The sequence below is a fragment of the Elaeis guineensis genome, chromosome 11 (genome assembly GCF_000442705.2).
Source record: "Elaeis guineensis isolate ETL-2024a chromosome 11, EG11, whole genome shotgun sequence".
In the NCBI taxonomy this organism is placed as follows: Eukaryota; Viridiplantae; Streptophyta; class Magnoliopsida; order Arecales; family Arecaceae; genus Elaeis; species Elaeis guineensis.
Genome location: NC_026003.2, coordinates 109577452 through 109600269, shown reverse-complemented (window position 1 = coordinate 109600269; position 22818 = coordinate 109577452). Strand labels below are relative to the sequence as shown.

The 22818-nt window shown below is 34.6% G+C and overlaps 1 protein-coding gene across 5 annotated transcripts; it reads left to right on the top strand.

Moving 5' to 3' along the window:
* Positions 1-1421: 1421 nt before the first annotated feature.
* On the top strand, positions 1422-22194 carry LOC105054231 (MADS-box transcription factor 50-like). 5 transcript variants are annotated; one of them, XM_010935704.4, is made up of 9 exons: positions 1423-1542; positions 1645-1746; positions 1895-2092; positions 20315-20384; positions 20967-21043; positions 21155-21254; positions 21336-21377; positions 21494-21535; positions 21840-22162. In XM_010935704.4, exons 3-9 carry the CDS (start codon positions 1911-1913, stop codon positions 21984-21986), a joined length of 660 nt encoding a protein of 219 aa, XP_010934006.2. In that variant the 5' UTR covers positions 1423-1542; positions 1645-1746; positions 1895-1910; the 3' UTR covers positions 21987-22162.
* Positions 22195-22818: the final 624 nt, after the last annotated feature.

Genomic DNA, 22818 nt, shown 5'->3' with positions numbered 1-22818 from the left:
ATGATTTGATAGCCTCCGGTGATTTGACAACTCCTTAATTGTCTGCATCATTAATGGCGGGACCATACCGCATTCTACTATAAAATGGGATAAGGCAACGTTTTGGTAATCTCTTTCTCTTCCGCTAAATCTCTGGGGTTTTTTTTTTCACTGTTGTCTAATCTTCTCTCTGACTTGAGCGTCGGAGGATTTTCATCAGAGATATTTTTGGTCAGTAAGAATTTTTTTTGCAGATATGCATTTTCGACGATAAGATGATAGGGGATTGGCCGCAACAGCTGAAATTATAAGATAACGTAGAAAAATATTACTGTATGACTGCACATGATGAGAATCGTTGCCATGCAATTAATGTGGGTTCCGTCCATTTTGATAATGACCACCGAACTCCTCCCAGGGATGAAGTGATGAACAGGAAATTCTAAAATGAGACATTCGATCATTCCAATCTTCTCAACTTTCATTATCTCTTTCTCCTACCATCTCCCGAATTCTAACTGATTTAAGCGTCCGTCGAAACCACTACGATGATAATTTTTTTTTTCTGATTTATTTGCCAATCAAGATACTTGGATAGTCATATTTTTTGGTCTACCTGGCACTCGGAGAGGAGATTAACTCTACTGTCATCTCAACTATACCGACCCTAGCCTGATCTTGGATTTCAGCGGCTAACGGTACCAAATTCCCCTGCTAGCCCGTGGTAGGAACGGGCTTCGGCCAATCGCTGCGCCCTCTTTTGCTTTCCGCGCATCTCCGACGAATTCGTTATTTTTTTTTTAATTTTATTTTGGTATGTAGGTTTTTTTTTTTTTTTTGTTCAGTTCGCAGCGCAAGGACGAGAGACAGGGCTATTTAAAACGCATTACTACAAGCCCAAAAAATTTACCAAATAGGCTAATGTGTCAACGTGGCAACATTTACAGGGTCATTCGCGGGAGGCCACGTCGGATTGGGCCTCCTTTCGGGAATTATTTGGGTTACAGTGATTCTATAGCTCGATTTCAAGTGCGGGCCCACAGAAAGCAATGGGACGAGGGGCCACCCAGGAAGGCACGTGACGCGGTACCATGCCACGATCCAAGTGGTGGGGCGACGATCGCGATAAGCCCGCCGGACATACCTGTCGAGATCCTACGGCAGACACGTACGGCGCGCAAGTGAGAGGCCGACGCCCTCCCCACCCTCATAAAAAGTGGGACCCAACGTGCAAGCAACTGCGAAACATAAAGTATAGAGAACCCTTCCGGTACCCTAAATAATGACTCACCTGGTGCGCCCGTATTCGCACTACCCTGTTCGCATTCGCATTCGCATTGTGGATTGTGCCACGCAATAAACAGCGAACGGTGGGAAAATGCCTGGGCGGCTCTTTAGAGCGATTTTTTTCGAGTTACCACGGAAAAATATGCCATGCTTTTAAGAAAACCTCACATCCCTGCCACTGCCCGAAATATAAACCATCGCCGCTGCTGGAAGGCAATTGATCTAATAGGATCGTGGACGCTGTTGGGAGACCGTTTGAGCTCGTGATATTTTCAGGTTATATATGTATATATATATTGTATATATTTACTTCGACCTGGACGAGATGGTTGCTCTTACGCCGTTTTCCTCGCCTTTTGTCTCTTTTGGGAGGGCCAGGGGACGAAAAAGGAAAGGAGAGAGGCAGTCCTTAATGTTCCTGGTCTTCCTTTCCTTCCACTTCTAAGAAGGGCTGCAAGAAAATTCCACTCCGATTGTCCAGTATTCTTTTTTCCTTTTTTGTTATCAGATACCCTGTTTTCTTGATGCTGGTCTTTAGATCTCTTCCTTAGTTTATCTATTGTCTCCTTTCATATTTCCTTTTATTTTATTATTTTTTTCTTTTTAATTTTGGGAAACTTGACTCCAGGTTGGAGGAGGGGAAGATGGTGAGGGGGAAGACGGAGATGAAGCTGATAGAGAACGCGACGAGCAGGCAGGTGACGTTCTCGAAGCGGAGGAATGGGCTTCTGAAGAAGGCGTTCGAGCTCTCGGTCCTTTGCGACGCCGAGGTCGCCGTCATCGTCTTCTCTCCCCGTGGAAAGCTCTACGAGTTCTCCAGCACCAGGTTCGGCATCACCTCCCCCTCTCTTTTCTTTCTTTCGATTACCTTCTGCTCTTCGATCTCTTCTATCGATTAACCATATCCACCAACATTCTCGATGTTTTGAAGGATAAAACTCAAAAAAAAAAAAAAAGAGAAAAAAAACAAAACCTCCTACATTTCTTTCCGTCCTAGATCTCCAGGAACCCAGAATCCTCCTGCATCATTACCGTGTTATAATTTTTTTTCGTTCTTTCTATCGGATCTCATGGAACTCCAGTCTAAATATCAAAAAAAAAAAAAAAAAATCAAAAAGGGGTTCGTGATTGTTTATACCACAGTATGCTCCATGGTTTTGTCATCGCGAACCGTGATTTCGTGGTGCAATTCTTGTCTAGAGAACTCCCTTAGTGATCTGCACTTTTTTTAGAGATGCCTTCCGTGATCTTCCTTAAAGACTTTTTTGCACTCGATTTCTTTGGTGTCGATGAGCTTGGGTTCTTTTGTTTCAGCTAAATGAGTCATTTCTCTTTCTTTCTTCTTCTTTCCCCTTTCCTTTTTTTTTTTAAAAAAATCGTGTAATATAGTACATAAATCTGTACTCTTCCTTGGTTATTGTCTATCTTTTTGGTGTGTTTCCGTGTTTTAACTTAACCTTGAAAGATTGTATTATCGCTTTCATATGGAAACTATAGTACAAAATATACTGATGGCCGGGACATTGGTGGTCATTCCCGGTGGATTTAGCTTCCCAAAATAGAAAATAAAACATAAGGAAAGGGAAGAAAAAGACTAAAAAGGAGTGAAGCTCTCATTAAAAGTGGTGATGTTGCAGAAGAAAGTTTGTCATCTTCTCATGAGATCTACTTCTTATTTTATTTCAATTGGAGAATAATTTGTACAACGTAAATCATATTTTTCCTTTCGACTGAAAGTATAAAAGAAAACATGCTTCATGCATTAATATATAAAAAATCATCACACTCAATTCCAATACAAAGTGACTGTATACTGTTGTCCAAGTTATTTATGGAATAAAAGCATAAGATAATATTGTATAAGGTAGCACATTTTTCAGATATCCAATACTAGTATGTAGTCCAGTGATTCGCATTATCATGAAACCAAATGAAGTTAATCTGCCTGAAAACTATTATTTAAGAGATATATCTCTTCTATGTACTAATATTCCATTTCCTCCATATCCATGCATAGATTTTTACTAATGTTAGTGCACTAATCTAGAATAGCATGCTGGTGAAACAAATTTTTTTATCTATATCAAAATAGTAAATGCTGATTATGTAAGTGCAGTTTTCCGGGTATAACCACATTAACATGACACCTGGATTATTTTACGTAGTGAAAGCTCTTAGAAGAGGAGTTGAATACAGAGGCTTCCTTGTTCCTCAAAAAAAAAAAAAATAAAATAAAAGGGAATACAGAGGCATCCTTAACAACTTTTCTTGTATGAAGGAAACAATTTTCTAATTTTGCAGTGAATGAATATAATTCGACTATTTTAACAAGAAGTTTGGATATATAACAGATTGTTAAGCTCAACTTTTAAGAAAATTACTATGCAAACCTAACATGCATTGCTTTATGCTACCAATGTATGAGATCCTTTCAGAAGCTATAATAATGAGGAAGATATGCATGCTTGTAATAATATGTTTGCTCAGAATTGCTTCAGAGCTTCTCAAGATTTCATCTTTAGGTACACTTATCTCACTTTACATAGAAAAGGTTTTGTGATATTAATTGAATGTCATCATAACTAGACAACTATATGACAGCAAACAAGTATGATGAACAGAAGACAAAAACTTGACTAAAAGTCTGCCTCTACCTCAAGTACGCACATCCTAGGTTCAGGATGTCATCTTCATTCACTTGGCTGACTGTTCTTTGATTGGATTTTTAATTCCCTCTGAGTTCCTATCTTCATCGCTGCTTCGGCCTTTTTATTTCTTAAAACCCCTACGGGACACAATCACTAATAGGAATAGGATGTACGCGCCAGATTTGATCATTAAAATGTTTCTGCCATATGTAAAGGATGAATCTGTTCCATTATTTATTTTACATTAATGTGCTCAGGATATAATTTATTGATTAGTTGAGGGAAGCCAGTAACGAAAACTCTATGAGCATGCCTATCTGTATCATCCATGCTATTCTATGATAAATTATAGCAGCCAATTATGTGAGGCTCATCTTAGTTAGATGGTGTGCAAGCTGAAGTGTAAACCAAGGTGGTGTAGGATGATAAATGAGAATAAGGCCCTAAGAATTGGATGTAGTAATAGTTTGAAATATTGTAGCAAAATGGAAAGTATCAAATACCAATATATTAGGTCTGAATGATTTATATCTATATGCTTGTTTTTTTTTTTTTTAAATAAATGTTTTCAGTTATTTTTTAAAAGAAAATTTGATTAATATGATAAACGTTGGAGGATTTCCATCACACCAAGAAAGGAATTTTTCGTTAGAGTTTAGCAACATTAGAACATTGGAACCACACTAAAAAGGTTACTCAATAAATGACCTTCATATTTTCCTAATGCTCCTCTAGAGATCTAGCTAGATGTACAACTAACACTGAGGAAGAGCAATCATTGCAAAAACCAGTATTGCTACTGAATTATTAGGGAAAAAAGGCATTCTCATGATTTTCATCTTGAGCACATGCTAGTTGTTTCTTGAAGATTATTAGGGAATTCAACTCGCTTTTCTATCTCACTAAGGTGATCTTTGATCTCTCATATATGGACTACTACAATTTTAAGACATGTTCTTGGTATATGATTACAGTCTCTAATGCTCAAAGCAAAGCAACGTGAAAAACCAGGATTTTCCTAACATACAAGCAATAAGTGATTGATAATACTAATCATGCTATCTGAAAATTCCAGATGAAACTTGTTTTTAGATTTAAGCTTCATATATATATACTAAGTAAGTTATGTTATTTGATGAAGCTCCAAAGCCATATTTTATAAAGCATTAATAAACCCTTTTTTAAGAAGGAAGGCAACTATTGGTGTAAATAATTTCTACAGTTTTATAAACGTATATATCAATCTTTTTATTTTTTCATTTTCCTTAAAAATGGAATGCCCTCTCACATTTAAACAAACTCCTTTAATTTTTCTACCCTATAAAACATTAGTTTATTTACTAGCAAAAAATTTAAATAAATGTTATTATACATGACATATTAATTTTAGACTGATTATTGCCTTACACCTAGGTCCTCAATTGGAAAGTAATAGTAGAGGAAAAAAATTTATGCATCATCTCTGCTTGTATCATGTAGAAACTAGATTGAAGAAGTGATGACTCAACCCCATCTATACATTATGTGAGAAAAACCAAATAACTACATTAATATCTATGAGCTTTATTTCCAAATCATTCATGTCAATTAAGTTAGATTTAATAGCCAAAAATTGGGTTTAAGGACTTAGCAATCGAAGCCAATAACTTCTGGCTGTCATAAAGATTGCTCTCAAGAAGAATATATAGTTAGTTTCTGAGTAAATAGAGTGAAACTTTTACCTTCTTCTTCCTCTTGTGGTTTTTCCTTTTTCTTTCCTCTTTTCCTCTTTCTATTCATTTGTTCATCTTCTCAAATTTAACTTCTAATGGGTAACAACACTTATGCTGAATAACAAATGATCAATTTGACACATGATGTTGCTAAAAGGGATTGCATGGAGATCACATTTTTGGCATTAAGGCAATTGGGTTGCATGGAAGAGTTATAAGATGGTGGGTAGGAGAAAATTTTTTTGCTTGAATTTTTTTTTTCGAATAATTCGCATTTAGATGTCGATATATCAATTCTACCCATTATCCTTGTAGCTCTACTATCATTTCCATGTGACTTTCTTGAACAAAAAAATGACCAAGCAATGCAATTCTACTGCTAGTGGTGTTTCATTAATCTTATCTCCATAGTATGATTTTTGTCAACTTTTATAATATATCCACAAGCTCTTGAGATGTATAGCTTGCAAAATTAAAGTCAATCGTGAGATCTCACTTTCTTCTCATTTGCAAAATTTGAAGTATGCTTAATACCATCTGATTATGGTTTGGATCTTTAATGTTGTGGACAATCCAACAAAATCAACAATTGGCGAAGACTTTGAGTTATAGGTCCAAACTATGGTACAAAGAATCTGCAAAATCAATATGTTAGAAGTGCAAAATTGATTTTAACCAATTATGAAGAACCAAACTAGCGAATCGATCCTAACTATACAACAAAAAAGAAAAGATCGAAATGTTTGTAATATGCCTCAAAGGCCCTTAGTTGACTGATACTTCATAGACCATTCTTGTACAGCTTGTCAATGCCAGATACACAACAGAAAAGTGGATCTTCTCAGGAACCTTGTTCAGGTATCCTCATCTTCACGTGCGTGGGTTGATAAAAATGACATACGTAAGAGACTTGAAGTAGTGATGTTTTTGGTACATGAGTTTGGCTAATCTATATCAAATGTTGTAATAATTTTGATTTATCATATGATAGTTTACCATCAAACAGCAAAACTATATATAAATCTCTGAACAGGATGTTTGACTGTTTCGGTATGAGAGCATAAAAAATGGTACATCCAGAGGTCCTATGATTTATAACATACTTCTCAATATGTCTAAATTATTTTCTTTAGTTTGATATATCTTTGTTATTTTTACTAATTTCAATGAATATTTATAATTTTAATTTTTTAAATAATTTTCAATTAGTTTTGCTGAATCAAGAGTTAGACAATCAAAATTGCTAGAAAAATCCATTTTTGTTTTTTTGGCTGAAACCAAATTTTCAAAAATTTTGTTCATAATGATTCTCAAGGTACTGGTGCTTAGAAATGTAAGGATGGTTTATGGCCAAAGGCCTAGTCTTAAGAATAAAGCACACAACCTTGCCACTGTAACAATAAAAGCAAGAGAAGGATGACAAGAAAGACAAGATTCCTGATGATATCCTATTCTTCTAACATTATTACTATGGTAATCCAAGTCATAAATTTGCCAATGTTCTGTATTAGGAATCTAAGGAATTCTTTGGTACAAATGGAGGTGTATGTAAAAGTTTTTTTTCTAGTTGTGTGCCAACTCTTTTGGCGAGAGCCTCAAACTCCTATGTAGTAGGATTTGGTTTTAAGGTCCATATGTGTAACTCATTATAGCTAATTTTATCACCCAACAGCTTGAAATCATAAAACGAGTTGGGAGACACTTTTCTCTATGTTTGAGCATGGTTAAGTGTTGGTCAAAACTGATATCTACTAGGTAAAATTAGTCACTATGTATTTGTTTGGGCTGGTTTGAATGGCGGACAAATTTGATATAAGATTCCATCCTAATTCTATGCCGACTCAAAGTATAGGGGTACTGCTTGGTTGGCACAATATCATGAACCTTGGTTTTACGTACAAATTGCATGAATGGTTGAGGACGGACCATATTGACTTGGTAGGGTTTGGTACTGGAACGGGGCTTGGCATAGCCCTAGTACAATGCATGGTACTGTTGGTTCGCCAACTTTAATAGTATACCATAGGTGGGTATGGGGTATACATACTTAGATGAAACATATTAATATCTTATTAGAACCAAGTATTAAGACTTAAAACATTGATTTCAGATATTTCTTCTACCTTGTTGATTCTTATTAATGAACCAATAAGGATTTGCTAAACTCTTCATCCACACTACATAGATTTCTTAAAAAAAAAAAAAGATGCAAAAAAGAAAACTTACTTTGTTGGTGGTTTTACAAATCTATGAACTATTAGTATAATAGTTGAGAAAAATAAGATTTATTTAAGTATGGAAAGAATTTAAGTACAAGATGACTTGATTACAAAATAAAAACATATATCCTCTATTTATAGAAAAATGGAAGGATACAACTCTTCACAAGAATCACTTATTAAGAGACATATTCCTACAAAAAAACATCCTACTTCATAAAAAGACACATTTTCTAATCTAAAAGACAATCTTAAAGAGAGACGCATTTCTAATCTAAAAACTGCAGCCTTACAAAGAGACATAACTTTTCAACAAAGAAAATAAAAATAAGAAAATAACATTAACAATAAACAAGCTTATAATCTAACATTCCCTCTTAAGCTTGTTTACGCACAACTACCCTATCTTCTTCAATTGGGTCTTTATAATCTTGGAGCTTCTTTTGTAAATCTATCTTTTATGCAATTAGACTTCTAATCTTGCATGCCTACTTGTTGGCTGCATTCTCCAGGGATTTGTTTTCTATATTCAGTGCCATGATTTTCTTTTCTAAGAAAATATTCACTTTTTCTAAATTCTTCACCAAAGTATATAAATAATTATTATTATTCTCAGGCCAATAAGGACACGTAATATTCTTAAATGCAAATTCTACAGCATCTTATTCGGCATTCTTCTTCGTAGACCTTGTGTGCCCCATGAAACAATTTTCACATACTTGAATTATAGAGTAGAATTCCGGTATATGATCTAGTCCTTTCTTGAAAGTTGAATATTGTGGTAATGGTTTGCGGTGTTTTTGATAGAATTCTTATAGTAAATTTTTGTAAAAAAATTTTACTTCATCCTCCATACTTTCCATTTTATAGTGTAGGCACTCTCTGATCAGTATAAACTTTGTAGGCACTCTCTAATACTTTATATAGGCATGAAAAATGCTTATTAGTAACTACACTTTATCCAAGAGACATAGATTAACTATCCTTTATCCAAGAGATACATGTAGTAACTTCCATAACTCCCTTTATCCAAGAGACACATATGGTAACCTCTACAACTCCCTTTGTCCAAGAGACGTAATCTTCTTTTCAAAAGTTGTCTTTGCAACGATCTCCATGCTCCCTCTTCTTTTCAAAAATTGTCTTTCCTCCAAACTTTACATTGGTCAACCTAATTCAAACCATTCCTTCTCTTTTTCTTTTTTTACTTCCTCCATTCTTTGCATTGGTCAACCTTTTTTTTGTTTTTTGCACCGATCAATCTGATTCAAACCGTTCCTTCTCTCTTCTTTTTTTTTTTTTAAAAAAAAGATCATATAGAGCATACTCCGAGCTTTTTTCTGAATTTCTTGAAAATTTCAAATTATAAAGGTTTGATAAAAATATCTGCTACCTGTATCTCTGTATTGCAATGAATTAATTCAATCTGTCTTTCCTTGACTTGTTCACGAAGAAAATGGTACCTGGTATCTATATGTTTGCTTCTTCCATGATGCACAGGACTTTTAGATAATTCAATTGCTGATTTGTTATCAATGAATATAGGGGTAGGAGAACTTTGGGTTTGATCTAATTCTTCTAATACACATCTTAACCAAATTATTTCGCAAACACCGGATGTTGTTGCCACATATTCAGCTTCATATATTGATAAGGCTACAATTTGTTGTTTCTTTTAGCTCCATGTAAATACTGTAGATCCCAAAAAAAAAATATAACCCGTAGTGCTTTTCCTTTCTTTTTGATCTTCAGCTCAATCGTTGTCCGTATATCTAACCAATTTAAAATCTTTTGAATTTGTATAGTGTAACCCATGATCAATGGTATCCTTATATATCTTAAAATTTTTTTTGCAACTTGCCAATATGATTTTTTTGGATCTTTCATATATCGGCTAATTAATCCAACTCCATAAACTATATCCAGTCTGCTTATTGTTAAATAGCGGAGACTTCTAACAAGACTTTTAAAGAAGGTTGAACCAATTTTCTTTCCTTCATCATCTTTGCTAAGTTTGGTTCCACATGTAATAGGGGTGCTAATTTCTTTGCAATTTTTCATTTTGAATTTTTTTAGTATGTGTTCAGTATATCTTTTCTTTCATTTTTGTCTTGCATAACTTCAATACTGAGAAAAAAGGATATAAGACCAGTATCTGTCATTTTAAATTCTTTTGTCATGATAATCTTGAAGTCATCTATCATATCTTTGTAACTTTCGGTGATCAGTAAGTCATCCACATATACACAAATAATTAATAATCCTCCCTTTCTCTTTTTATGGATGTGTGTTGCATACTCATATGGGTATTTCTTGAAACCAATATTCTGAAGATAATTATCAAGTCGAGTATTCCATGCTCGTGGAGTCTATTTTAAACCATATAGAGCTTTTTATAATTTATATACTTTATCATCTGCACCTTTTATTTTATATCATTCGAGTTGCTCAACATAAACCTCTTCTTCTAGGTAGCTATTTAGAAATACCGACTTTGTGTTGATTTGATATACTTTCCAATGATGTTATGCTGCAAGAGATAAAATTAATCAAATAGTATCAAGTCAGACTACGGGTGCAAATATCTCTTCATAATCGATTCCTTTTTTTTTTGTTTGTATCTTTTTATGACGAATCATGCCTTATATCTTTCAATGTTTCCATCAGTTGTATGTTTGATTTTATATACTCATTTTACACCGATAGCTTTATGTTCTTTAGGTAATAAAGTCAATTCTCAAGTATTATTCTTTTCTATTACTCTTATTTCTTCATTCATAGTTGCTCACCAAACATCCTTTTTCATGGCTTCTTCAACCGTTAATGGTTCCTGATTAAGATGTAGACAAAATAAATTATCACCATCTATTACTTCTGTCTTATTATATATCTCTTCGAGTCTTCTTATTCTTATAGGTCTTTCACTTCAACTTCTTCTAGAGCTACTTGAAGATGAAGAACTGGAAGGAGTTGATAATGTTTGTGATGGAGTCGTTGGCAGTGGATGGGTCATAAATATTTGACTATTTTTTAATTTCTTCAATTTCTTGATCCATTATTTTTTTTCTTTGGTTTTCTTCTTTTGTACTCCAATTTCATGCAGCATCTTCATCAAATATAAAATCTCTACTTATTATCACTTACTGGTAATTGGATTGTAGAGTTTATAGGCTTTTGAATGCTCACTATATCCAATAAAAATATATTTCTCACCTCGATCATCCAACTTCTTTCTTTGCTCCTAGGAAATTTGTGCATACACAATACATCCAAATACCTTGAGATGTTTAATACTTGGCTTATGTCTGCTTTATACTTCTTGTGGTGTCACATTTTTCATACTCTTTGTTGGACTTCTATTGAGTAGATATGATATACATGCAACTGCTTTTGTCCAAAATGACTTTGGTAAATCTTTCTCTTTGATATGCTTCTTGTCATATCCAGAATAGTTCTATTATTTTGTGAATGTAGAGAATGCGGCAAATTTTTCTTTAATAAAGTAAATCCATATTTTTTTAGTATAGTTATCAATGAAAGTAATGAAATACTTGTTATCTCCATGAGACCTAGGAAAAGGACCATATATATTTGTATAAACTAAATTTAGAGGTATTGATGCATGTTTTTCTTTGCTACTAAAAAAAGAAAATCTAGTTTGTTTTCCAATGATACAGCCTTCACATACTTTTTTTTGGTGTTTGATAACTGAAAGTAAATTCACCATGCTTTTGGAAGACAATAACTTTAAACTTTCATAATTTAAATGTCCATACCTTAAATGCCATAATCTTGATTCTTCTTTTAAATCTGCTTGATAGCACCTTTCAATCTCAATTTTGATATTAATGGTAAACATCCAGTTCTTTGACATGTGCACTTTTGCAATTATCCTTTTGTTCTTATCTTTCAAAATTAGGGTAGAGTCCTCCATGTGAACAGTATAACCTTTCTCCCATAGTTGTCCAATACTTAGTATGTTGCTCTTTAACTTGGATACATAGTATACGTTTGAGATGTACTCTTGTTCACCACTCTTCGATTTAAATATAATTTTTTTCTTTTTCTTTCATAGGTACTTTTGATGAATCATCAAATTTTACATTACCATGTACATCCTCCATTTCAACAAATAGTTCCTTATTACTATACATATGATTTGAAGCCCTGGAATTGAAAAACCATATATTTTGTGGATCTTCAATAGCTTTTTGGCATGCAAGTGGAAGCGTAGTTTTTTCTTCTTCCTCTTCTATTGTACCATCGACATAGTTGTTCATTCTTTCAGTATTCTTATGCCAACAATCTTTGCTGTAGTGTCTATATTTTTTATAATTATAACATTAGATATTAGATTTTGTGTTACCATACGAACCTGGGCGTTCGTAATTGCATCCGCCTCTTTTGGTAGCAATTCTGTGTTGTGGATCATGATCAATTTTGTTGCTATTCTGTCGGTTATAATCATATCTCTTTTGATTCTTATTTCTATTGTTACTTTCTCCGTGACTCTTGCCTTTTCGATAGTTAAGTCTCAATTTTGATTTGAGAGCTTGTTCTGTTGACTTGGCTTCAGTCTGCTTTTGTAATCTTTGCTCATGTACTTGGAGGGATCCTATTGGAGATGGCACTAATATCTTTTGATTTTTCTATAGCAACAACAATATGCTTAAACATCGGTGTTAGGAAGCGAAGAACATTTTCTACGACTCATGCATCATCGAGTTGTTCTCCATTTTGCTTCATTTGGTTTACTATAACCAAAATGCGAGAAACATAGTCCGCAATACTTTCGGACTCTTTTATGTGGATAGCTTCGAATTCTGCTCGAAGCTTTTATAGACGTATCCGCTTCACTCTTTCATCTCCTTTGAAAACGGTGGTAAGGACATCCTATGCCGCTTTTTTCGAAGTTGCTTCAGCAATTTTCTCGAACGTCGACTCCCCTGCTACTTGGCAAAGATAAAAAGAGTCTTTTTGTCCTTTTTTCTTGCATCTTTCAACTTGTTTCTTTAATTTGCAGAGAGGCCAGTTTCTTCTTGTGCTGTGGGTTCACGATATCCATTATTGATGATCTCTCATAGATCATGGGATCCTAACAATGCTTTCATTTGAAGAGACCAACTCCCATAATTTTTCTTTGAATGTTTTGGAATTTGAGGTTGAAAAAGAGTGGGGGCCATGTTGCTGATAGAATCTCCCCTCTAACTTGGCTTTGATACTAAATGTTGGTGGGCTTACAAATCTATGAACTATTAAACGTAATAGTTGAGAAAAATAAGATTTATTTAAGTATAGAATGAACTTAAGTACAAGGTGACTTGATTACAAAACAAAAATACATACCCTCTATTTATAGAAAAATGGAGGGATACAATTCTTCACAAGAGTCGCTTATTAAGAGGCACATCCCTACAAAAAAACATCCTACTTCACAAAAAGATGTATTTTCTAATCTAAAAGACACAACGTTGAAGAGAGACACATCTCTAATCTGAAAGACACAACCTTATAAAGAGACATAACCTTTCAACAAAAGAAATAAAAATAAGAAAATAATGTTAACAATAAACAAGCTTATAAGCTAACATACTTTGAGTTTGTGCCAGGATATTGAAGAAAGCCAAATCAATGAGCATAGCAATTTCAACAAGTTTCAACAATGCACCCCTTCATTTGAAATAATAATGGTTTTTCATCCAAACATGATTTATGTGATTCGAAGAGCGTCGAAAAAAATCTCTTGCAGTGGATTAATGATTGTTCGGAAATTATCAATTCCATAAGAAAAAATCCTAGTAAAGCTTTCTTTGCAAGGATGTCACATGCTTTTGGATTTCAGTCTTTAAATGTGTGGATGCATTAAAATCTAATTCTAGTGTTCTAAATTATACTTTTATATCAAGACCAATGATAAAGTAATAAGCAAAATTGTAATTTTAAGACAGTTGTTGTGAATGATTTATATACCATCTTCCTAGCTTTAATATGCTTCTGTGCCAGTTATGCTTTACCACTAGGTCTTGTGGTTATATGGGTGATATTCCTTGAATATTGGGGTGGTAATAGCTGATATTGTGTTTCTGTCGATTTCCACGTCTTCTTTGAGGCTAGCTTATTTGGAATCTAGAAAACATTGGGAGGGAGGGGCTAGCTTGCATTAGAGAAAATGGGTAGGAATTGTACTATGATGCTTATAAAAAATTAATCTGTTGTTCCTACCACATCACATTCTTTGGTACCTCTTGCATTAGATAAGAATCATGTAGAGTTGGTACCATGCGATGCCACACCCATGAAAACGGACCCCAATTTGGAAAGTGTTTGACAAAAACATAATTCACAAGGGGGAGGACATACACATGCTTTCTCATCCATGGAGGGATGAATTCTATTTTGATTTTGGAATCCAAGACATATGACCCATATGCCAAGGGGAATCCACTTCAAAAAGAAGAGCATGCAAAGAAATTATTCTTTTCCTTAAGATTAGGCAAGGTGAGAAGAAAATATACATAGTTCATTCATTCATTTGTGGTTAAAGATTTGGAAAAATCTTTTTGACATAGAAGTCTTCATTCTTAATAACCTGCTTGAAGGTTTTTTCATGTAGGTTAGGGTTAAAACCCTATAGAGTAAAATTCATGATCAACATTTATTTATTTTTGGGTTTAATTATGCCCTTAGTTTTAGGGGTTGTTAACTTAAGATCCGAGTTTATTTCATACCTAGTCACATTTAGTAGATTTTGACATGCCTTAATTAATATCTTTTTTAAGGTATTAGTCTATTCTTAGTTGTTAGAATCAGGAGAGGGTGTACAAGCCAATCTTCTGATGCATCGAGGGTACGTCCTTTAGAAACCTTTTTCTAACATGGAAGCACTTAAGAAGAGAGAAGGAGCTCAAGATTCCCAAAAAATTCTGTAAGGGATGCGTTACCCTCGGTAGAAGATTCCGGATACTAGGGGTATATTAAACAACTTATTTAAACCAAGTTATCTTGGGTTGAAGGTGTTATCATAGGATTAGGGATGTAACATCATTTTGTTGAGGGTTTGGTTTAGTTTAGTTATCTTTGTTGTAATTTGTCCTGATAATGCAACCAGTGCCCTTTTTAGAACAGACAAGTCTGAGCAAGTGACCACTACATCTTCTCTCAAAAGCATTTGGTGGCACAATTTTAGCCAAAATATTTGCAGCACGAATTGTCCCTCCATATGTATGGCACAATAATCAACACTTTCATAATTTTAAGAGGAGGTGGAGAACATCCCAAGACAAATCCCTTCCATTTCAATTCATAGTTTGATATGATTTCTTTTCAGCTTTATGACATGTCTTCATCATAGGCATCAAATAAACATATGATAAAAGGTTCCATTAGCCCAGCTGGTCACTTGTTACACATGCAACTGGGTGTTACTTGGAAGGTGAAAGTATATTATATGAACGAAAATTTGGTTTTCTTTGAATAGATACCCTTCAATAATATCAAAGTAATCATCTTTTTTATTTTTAGCATCTTCATGAAATTTAGCAAGTGAGGTCATCCTTATTATGATGTTGTATATAAATTAAAAATTTCCACTTTAAATGTCTTTTGAGAGCGATAATTTTTTGAATAAGTGCATTCACTTCTTTGTTCACGACACTTGATTTACAGTGACAAAAAATGTATTTTTGGAGCCATTAAATCCCTTTAGCATGTTTTAAGCTTAATTTCTTTTGGGTATTGAAAAGATGAATGGTTTCATGATTGAAATGTAGCAAAAATTATTTACAATCAAGTAAAATCACCAAAAGCACAAGCCTTTCTAATCCACAATTGATCTTCTTGGTGCTAATTTAACATTGCAGCCCTATATTATCATAGAAGTAAATTGTCATAAGTTGTTAAATTATCAAGAAAGAAGGTGTCAAGTGTTAAGAGACTTTGGAATTTTTGAGTGTAATTATGTACCAATATGGTTAGTTCAGTTGGAACAATTAATGGTTTTTCATGGAATTATGGCTTCAAATTTGTCCATATCATGGATGGCTGGAATGTGGTCAAAGTAAGATAACTGTTATGAAATTCAGATTCATTGGAAGCTTGTATGAGTGTAAAGTCCTTCCTCTTTAGTGGGTAAGAGTCCAAGCCCCATCTATTTTGTTTTTTATCGTATTCTTAATGAACAAAATTCCATTGTTTTGATCTATATTTCTTCTCTCTATCTCAGTCTTAATTTTCTTGCATCAAATTGGTTCTAGAATAGACTTTCCTTGCAAATATTCATTTAGATTGGAGTACTTCATTTGAATGACAGCTTTTTCTTAATCTTTTGGTGATTTAGCCAAGTGACCTTTGTTATAGCGGATGAAGAACGATTTGTAACAGTTTGATGAGAAACTTGTAAGGCTTCATTAGGGAGATGGAGAGTCTACGTAGGAGGCATGGATATATATGTTACAAAGTAGAAACCAACTTGACCTATTTAAACTATTAGATTTTGCACCCAATTCTCATTCAGGACTAAACCTCGAGCATGATCCTTAACAATCTTTCCCTTCATGTGTGAGTGGACTCAACTCTCTCTTGATTATGATCCAACAATCTACATTCAAGCCTTGCAATCACTTATTCTTTGAGTGCACATTTACCACTCCAATCAAGAGCTTTTTTCTCTCCAAAAGCAAAGCTTCATGAAGATGTGTTATCACTCTAGTCTAAGAGCCACCTGCTTTTTAAGAACCATGTTTCATGGCACCCTTACATAACTTTGCTCTTTCAAGTACCATATCCGAGCTTGCACAATAAACACACGTGCTCTCCAAAAGTAAAGCTTTTTGAAGACATGCCATTGTTCTAGTCTAAGAGCCACCTCCTTTTTAAGAGCCATGTTTAATTGCACCCTTACATAAGTTACTATTCCAGCACTATAAACTGGAATGCCTTGCTCGATCAAGTCCACTTGCTGCACTCACTATGTTGCATCCACTAGAAATCCACTACAATAACTCGCCTGCTGCATTTTTTTATAAGAGCTATCACTTTTGGTACCCTTACATGTTGGAGAGTTTGACTAGGATCTTCAGCTATTTCTCTAAGGCTCGAGTTAGATCCATGATGTATCTGCATCTAAACTCGATAAGATAAATCAAGTTTAGATTCAAGTTTGGATCCATCAAAATTTGTAAGAGCCAAACCTGAGTCCAAATATGATTAATAGATGGATTTGAATTTGGGTTCAGGTGTTTTTGGGGTTTAATTTAGAACATGATTTCATCTTATGTTTCTTAACCCTTTTATTTATTTGTATGTGTTTTCCTTCTATTATTTATTAGAAAATAGAGTTATGACTTCAGCAATATGAACTATGACAAGAACAACTAAAAAAGGAAAAAAACTAATAAGGTTTTATAATAATTGGGTACCAATCCAATTTAGTTTTCCAACAACCTTGTTGAGTCAGTTGGATTCCATAAATAGGATTTAATTTATTATTCACACACGCACACACACCTATAGAGATAGATCATGTTCCAACATACAAACACAGAGAAATAGATCATGTTCCAACACACACACATGCACACACATAGAGATAGATCATGTTCTAATACAAACACACAGAGATCATATTCCAACACATACACATAGATCATATTCCAACAATACACAGAGAGAGAAAGAGAGAGAGATCATGTTCCAACATAGAGAGAGAAACATATTCCAACACACATAGAGATCATGTTCCAACACACATAGAAAGAAAGAGAGAGAGATCATGTTCCAACATAGAGAGATAGATCATGCTTCAATACACGCACATAGAGATAGATTATGTTCCAATATGTACACAGCACAGAGATAGATTATATTTCAACACATACAGAGCACAGATAGATAGAGAGAGATCATGTTCCAATACACACACAGCAAAGATAGACAAACAGAGATAGATCATATTCTAACACAACACACACATATAGCACAGACAAACAGATAGATCATGTTCCAACATAGCATACACACACATCACAGATAGATAGAGATAAATCATGTTCCACCATAGTATAGATAGATAGAAATATATCACACAGACAATAGAGATAGATCATGTTTCAACATAATACACATAGCAAAACAAACAGAGATAGATCATGTTTTAATATAGCACACGCACAGAGCACTGACAAATAAAGATAGACCATGTTCCAACAGACAGATAGAGATATATCACACAGACAATAGAGATAGATCATGTTTCAACATAATACACATAGCACAAACAAACAGAGATAGATCATGTTCAAATATAGCACACGTACAGAGCACTGACAAACAAAGATAGATCATATTCCAACACAGCACACATACATAGTACAAACATATCGAGATAGATCTCTCTCTCTCATATACAGCATAGACAGACAAAAATAGATCATGTTCCAATACAACACAGATAGATAGAGATCGATCATGTTTTTGGAAGTAATCATGTTCCAACATAGCACAGACAGATAGAGATAGATCATATTTTTGGAAGTAATTTACACACACACCTAGAGCACAAACAAAAAGAGGTAGATCATATTGCAACAGAGAATAGATAGACAGAAATTAGATCACACACACATATATGTAGCATAGATAGGTAGAGATAGATTATATTTTTGAAAGTAATTTACATACACACACAGAGAGCACAGGCAGACAGAGATAGATTATGTTCCAACATAGCACAGATAGTCAGAGATAGATCATGTTTTTGAAAGTAATTTACACACCTAGTTTTGATACCACTTCTTGGATGGAGAGTAATCAGGAAAGCCTTGATATTCATGTTGGAACCTAACTTGCTCTAAAAGCATGTTCTAAGGTTTTGGGTTCAATTATGTATATCAAACCTTCACACTTCCGTACTTCATTCTATCCGAGATTAAACCTCACAAGTGATTTTCAATAAACTCATTCAGTTTTACAATTAATTTTAATGGTTGAGCTTGCGATATACCTTTGTATCACCTATAATCATGGAGAGCTCATGGCACATATCCTTGACATGATCAAGATCCTTAAAAAAATTAAGTATGTCAATTAGAACTATGAGTGATCAATTTTGTTTTTCACTATCAAAGATGATTTTCTTTTTCTTTTTTCAAAAGAACCGGGGGGAATAGCTCATAATTATAGGTACCTATGCGCATGATATTTGTATATGAAACACCATAGTTATTTATCATAACTAACCAATTAACATGCAATAGCTGGAATTTTATTACTAGCGTGCTGGGAAAAAGGCTTATTGAAAGTTTCTGGGAATTTAAAAGTCACCAGGAAAGAGGGTTTTATTTTGGATGGCATTGGACATTTAAGCAATTTTTAGAATCCAAAATAACTAAATAGAATGAAAGCAATTAGTGAATTCAGGTGAAACCTGGCCTTATTAGTACCTCATATTATGAAATGGTTTTGATAGATATCATTGTTTAGTAAGAGGAAGAAGGCAACCATTAGTATCATGTTAAATAACTTTTGAAGCATGATTTGAGAGTTGAGAAATTCCTTTCACATGGAGCTGGGCAGTGGCATAGCCAGAATTTTCACCTTGGGGGTTCAATATATAAATTAAAATAAATAAATAAATAAATAAAAATAAACTTAATAACATTACATTAATTGAAAGTGAGAGAGAAAGAAAAGAGGAAAAAAAATGAGAGAAAGAATTTAAACCTAGGACATGGGGGATGGAGGGTGGGGGTTCAAACCACTAAGCTAACTAAGATTTTTTGTTATATGGGGGTTCAAAAATATATATATACAAAATTTTTTGGATAATATTTACATACCTCTAAGAGTATTGCACCAAAACTTAGGGGTTCAATTGAACCCCCAATACAAAAGGTGGCTCCGCCCCTGGGCCGGGAGCTTTGAGCACTGATATTCCATATTTATCCTATCCTCAATCAACAATTTCCATTCACAATATTTCTATTTTGTTCTCCTTTCCCTTCAAGTTTTCATTGCTTCATAGAACTCTTTTGCACCATATCCATTCTGATGCAAGAGAAATCCTACATGGGTGAGGTCAGCTGTGGTGACATGGGTATTGCCCTTTGTCCTCGACTTTGGTTACTTGTCATGAAATCTGAGTAGCTTATGCCTTTAGCTAATCTTATCTGTCAGCAAGGTTAGGATTTCAACCAATGTGTTAGATTGTGAAATATTTCAGATTTTCATGGTAGATCTGCAAGGGAGAGCAAGAATGCTTACTCTTTTTGATCAACAAGAAGCTGGATGAGTTTCTCCATTAATATCTATTTTTTTCTTAATTGTGAATATGATCGCTCTATGCACGCATTATTTAAACGAATTAGGTTTCTGTAGTATAGTTTGTCTTGTCTATGCTTTATATCAATTTCATCTTTCCATTCCCCAGTTGTATTACAAACTGATACCTTTCGTTATTGTTCGGAATTTGTAGCATGGAAAAGACAATCGATCGCTATAGAAGACATGCAAAAAGTGGCATCAACAACAATGAAGTAACTCAGGTGCAAATTTTATGGTCATTTTATTTTTCTTGTATCGTGGTTTCAGTTGCTTCCTGGATCTTTGTGAGAACTGTTCAGGTTTTGCTTCTCTCGAAAAAAATATGCATTTTTGTAAATTTTCTCTACAGAACAAGTTCAATGTAAATTTTCTTGGTGGATTCTCAATGTGCTTTTTACATGCCCGGATTATGATCTTGAAAACTAGTCATTTATAAGATAAATCTGGAGCAAAAATAAAATGAGTTTCAAGGCAGAGTTTCATTATGCATTTTATATGGTCAGATTGTGATCTTGAAAAGTAGTCATTTATGAGACAAATCTTCAAAAAAGAAGGAAAAAGAAAAAGATGAAAGGATGCTTAGCACGATTGTATTGGCAAGTTCACATTATAAACCCCTATGAAGTGGTGGTACGAATGATAAACCTATATAAAAAAAAATGAAAAATAAAAAGAAAATTTGCATTATCATTTCTTACAGGGGAATTCCAGGTTACCCGTACTCCAGAATGATCATAAACATTTGAAAATAGTCAGATCATGGTTGTAAGATTTATATTTCTACTACACCTAAATTTCTTTAGATTGTCCAACTGCAGCAATGGAAATTTGAAGCAGCTAGCATGTCAAGAAAGATCGAATCCCTTGAAGTTTCCAAACGGTATGCAAACTTTGAATTGGTACTGTAGTTTCCACTCCTTTCTCCTAAATGTTTGTACTTGAGAAGTACCAGTTATGCCACGTAATACTGGAAGTATTAAATATGCTGCAGGAAGCTCTTAGGTGAAAACCTAGAATCATGCTCTGCTGAAGAACTGCATGAAATAGAGGGTAAGATAGAGCAAAGCCTCTGCCATGTCAGAGGAAAGAAGGTAACTTGTAAAAAATAATTAGGTCTATTTTGATTGAGCCATCAACAAAAAGCATATCTTTTTGACTCGTATAAATTCCAGAATCAGTTACTTGAAGAGCAAATTGCAACGCTCAAAGAACAGGTAGATTACTAGTAGCTTCTTTGTGATAGCTGTGTTACTTTTTCCTGAAGGATTTGCTAGATCCCAAACTTCTACATATACATGTATATATATATTTTTTTATTCATTAATTGCAGGAGCAGACACTTATGGAGGAGAATGCATTACTACGAGAGAAGGTAAGAGCCGAGTTGTCTCAATCCTCTCCATCAGTAATCAATCAATGATATTAAAAATTCAGCTCCTATCAGTAATTATCATCAACTACTTTGGTAAAAGTCATTCTTATCACCCACCATGTCATCTTTGCTCCTGCAGCAATATATGAAGCATTCTTTCATCATTCAAGAGAGTAGTTATATCGTCGTACAGTAATAAATGATCACATCAAATATGTATCTACCATGAATTGTTTCATCTGTCAATTAGGATAATAAACAAATGTCAAATGTGTGAACTAATTTAATCTTTTGATGTCTGAAGTGCAAGCTACAATCTCAACTACGGCCAGCCGCTGCTCCAGAGGAAACTGTTCCATGCTGCCAGGACGGTGAGAATATGGAGGTAGAGACAGAGCTGTACATTGGATGGCCAGGAAGGGGAAGGACCAATTGCAGGTCGCAAGGTTGACAGGCAATTCAGTTCACCAAGAGCATCTCTATATTTTAATGACATACGAATGGCTATACCTCTTTCGATAATAAGTGATATGTTGATATGCTGTATTTTAGTGTCGTTGTCGTATTGTTGCAAGCTTCAATCAGAAAGGAAAAATTCAATAATGAAGGGAATATGTTGAGAAGGCAGTTTTATCTAGCAATTTAGTTGATCTTATTAAGCTATGGTATACAAATGCTTTGTCCCAAAAGTCTATCCTACCTATGATCAAAAACGTTACGCCAGTATTGGTTAATTAAGTGTTTAAATGGTGTGAAGTAACAAGGACATACCAAGTTCGTTCACCACGAGAATTTTCATGGGCCATTTTTTCCATTACGAGTTCTAAAAATATTAGACATGAGAATCGTGACTGCGCAAGATTTGGACCTTTGGAGGTGGACCCAACTTACCCAGGGTGGAAACCGCTCTCATCCCCAACTTTGAGCAGTTGAAGGAGGTGGTTTTTAAGTGTGGGGTTGGATTAAATGAGGAAAGTAATGGACTGCTAAGAAGACTCGAGTGGGAGAAGGTGAAGGATTAGACCCAGGTAGGTCGGGAAGGGACTTATGATGGTAAGGAAAGGCCAAATGGAGGAGGGCAGGAATATCCTGAAACTAGAGCTGGGAAGAGTGATTTGCCTTTGGAGACGAAGACGGTAGACCCTTCGATAGGGTTGGGTCCAAACAGTGACTTCTGGTGATGGGATCCTGAAGCGTGCGCCGGCCTGAGGGTGGTGCTGGGTCGGGGGGAGAGATGGCTTTAGGTGGGTGATCACGGCGGCTGATGCACCATGGAAATGGGA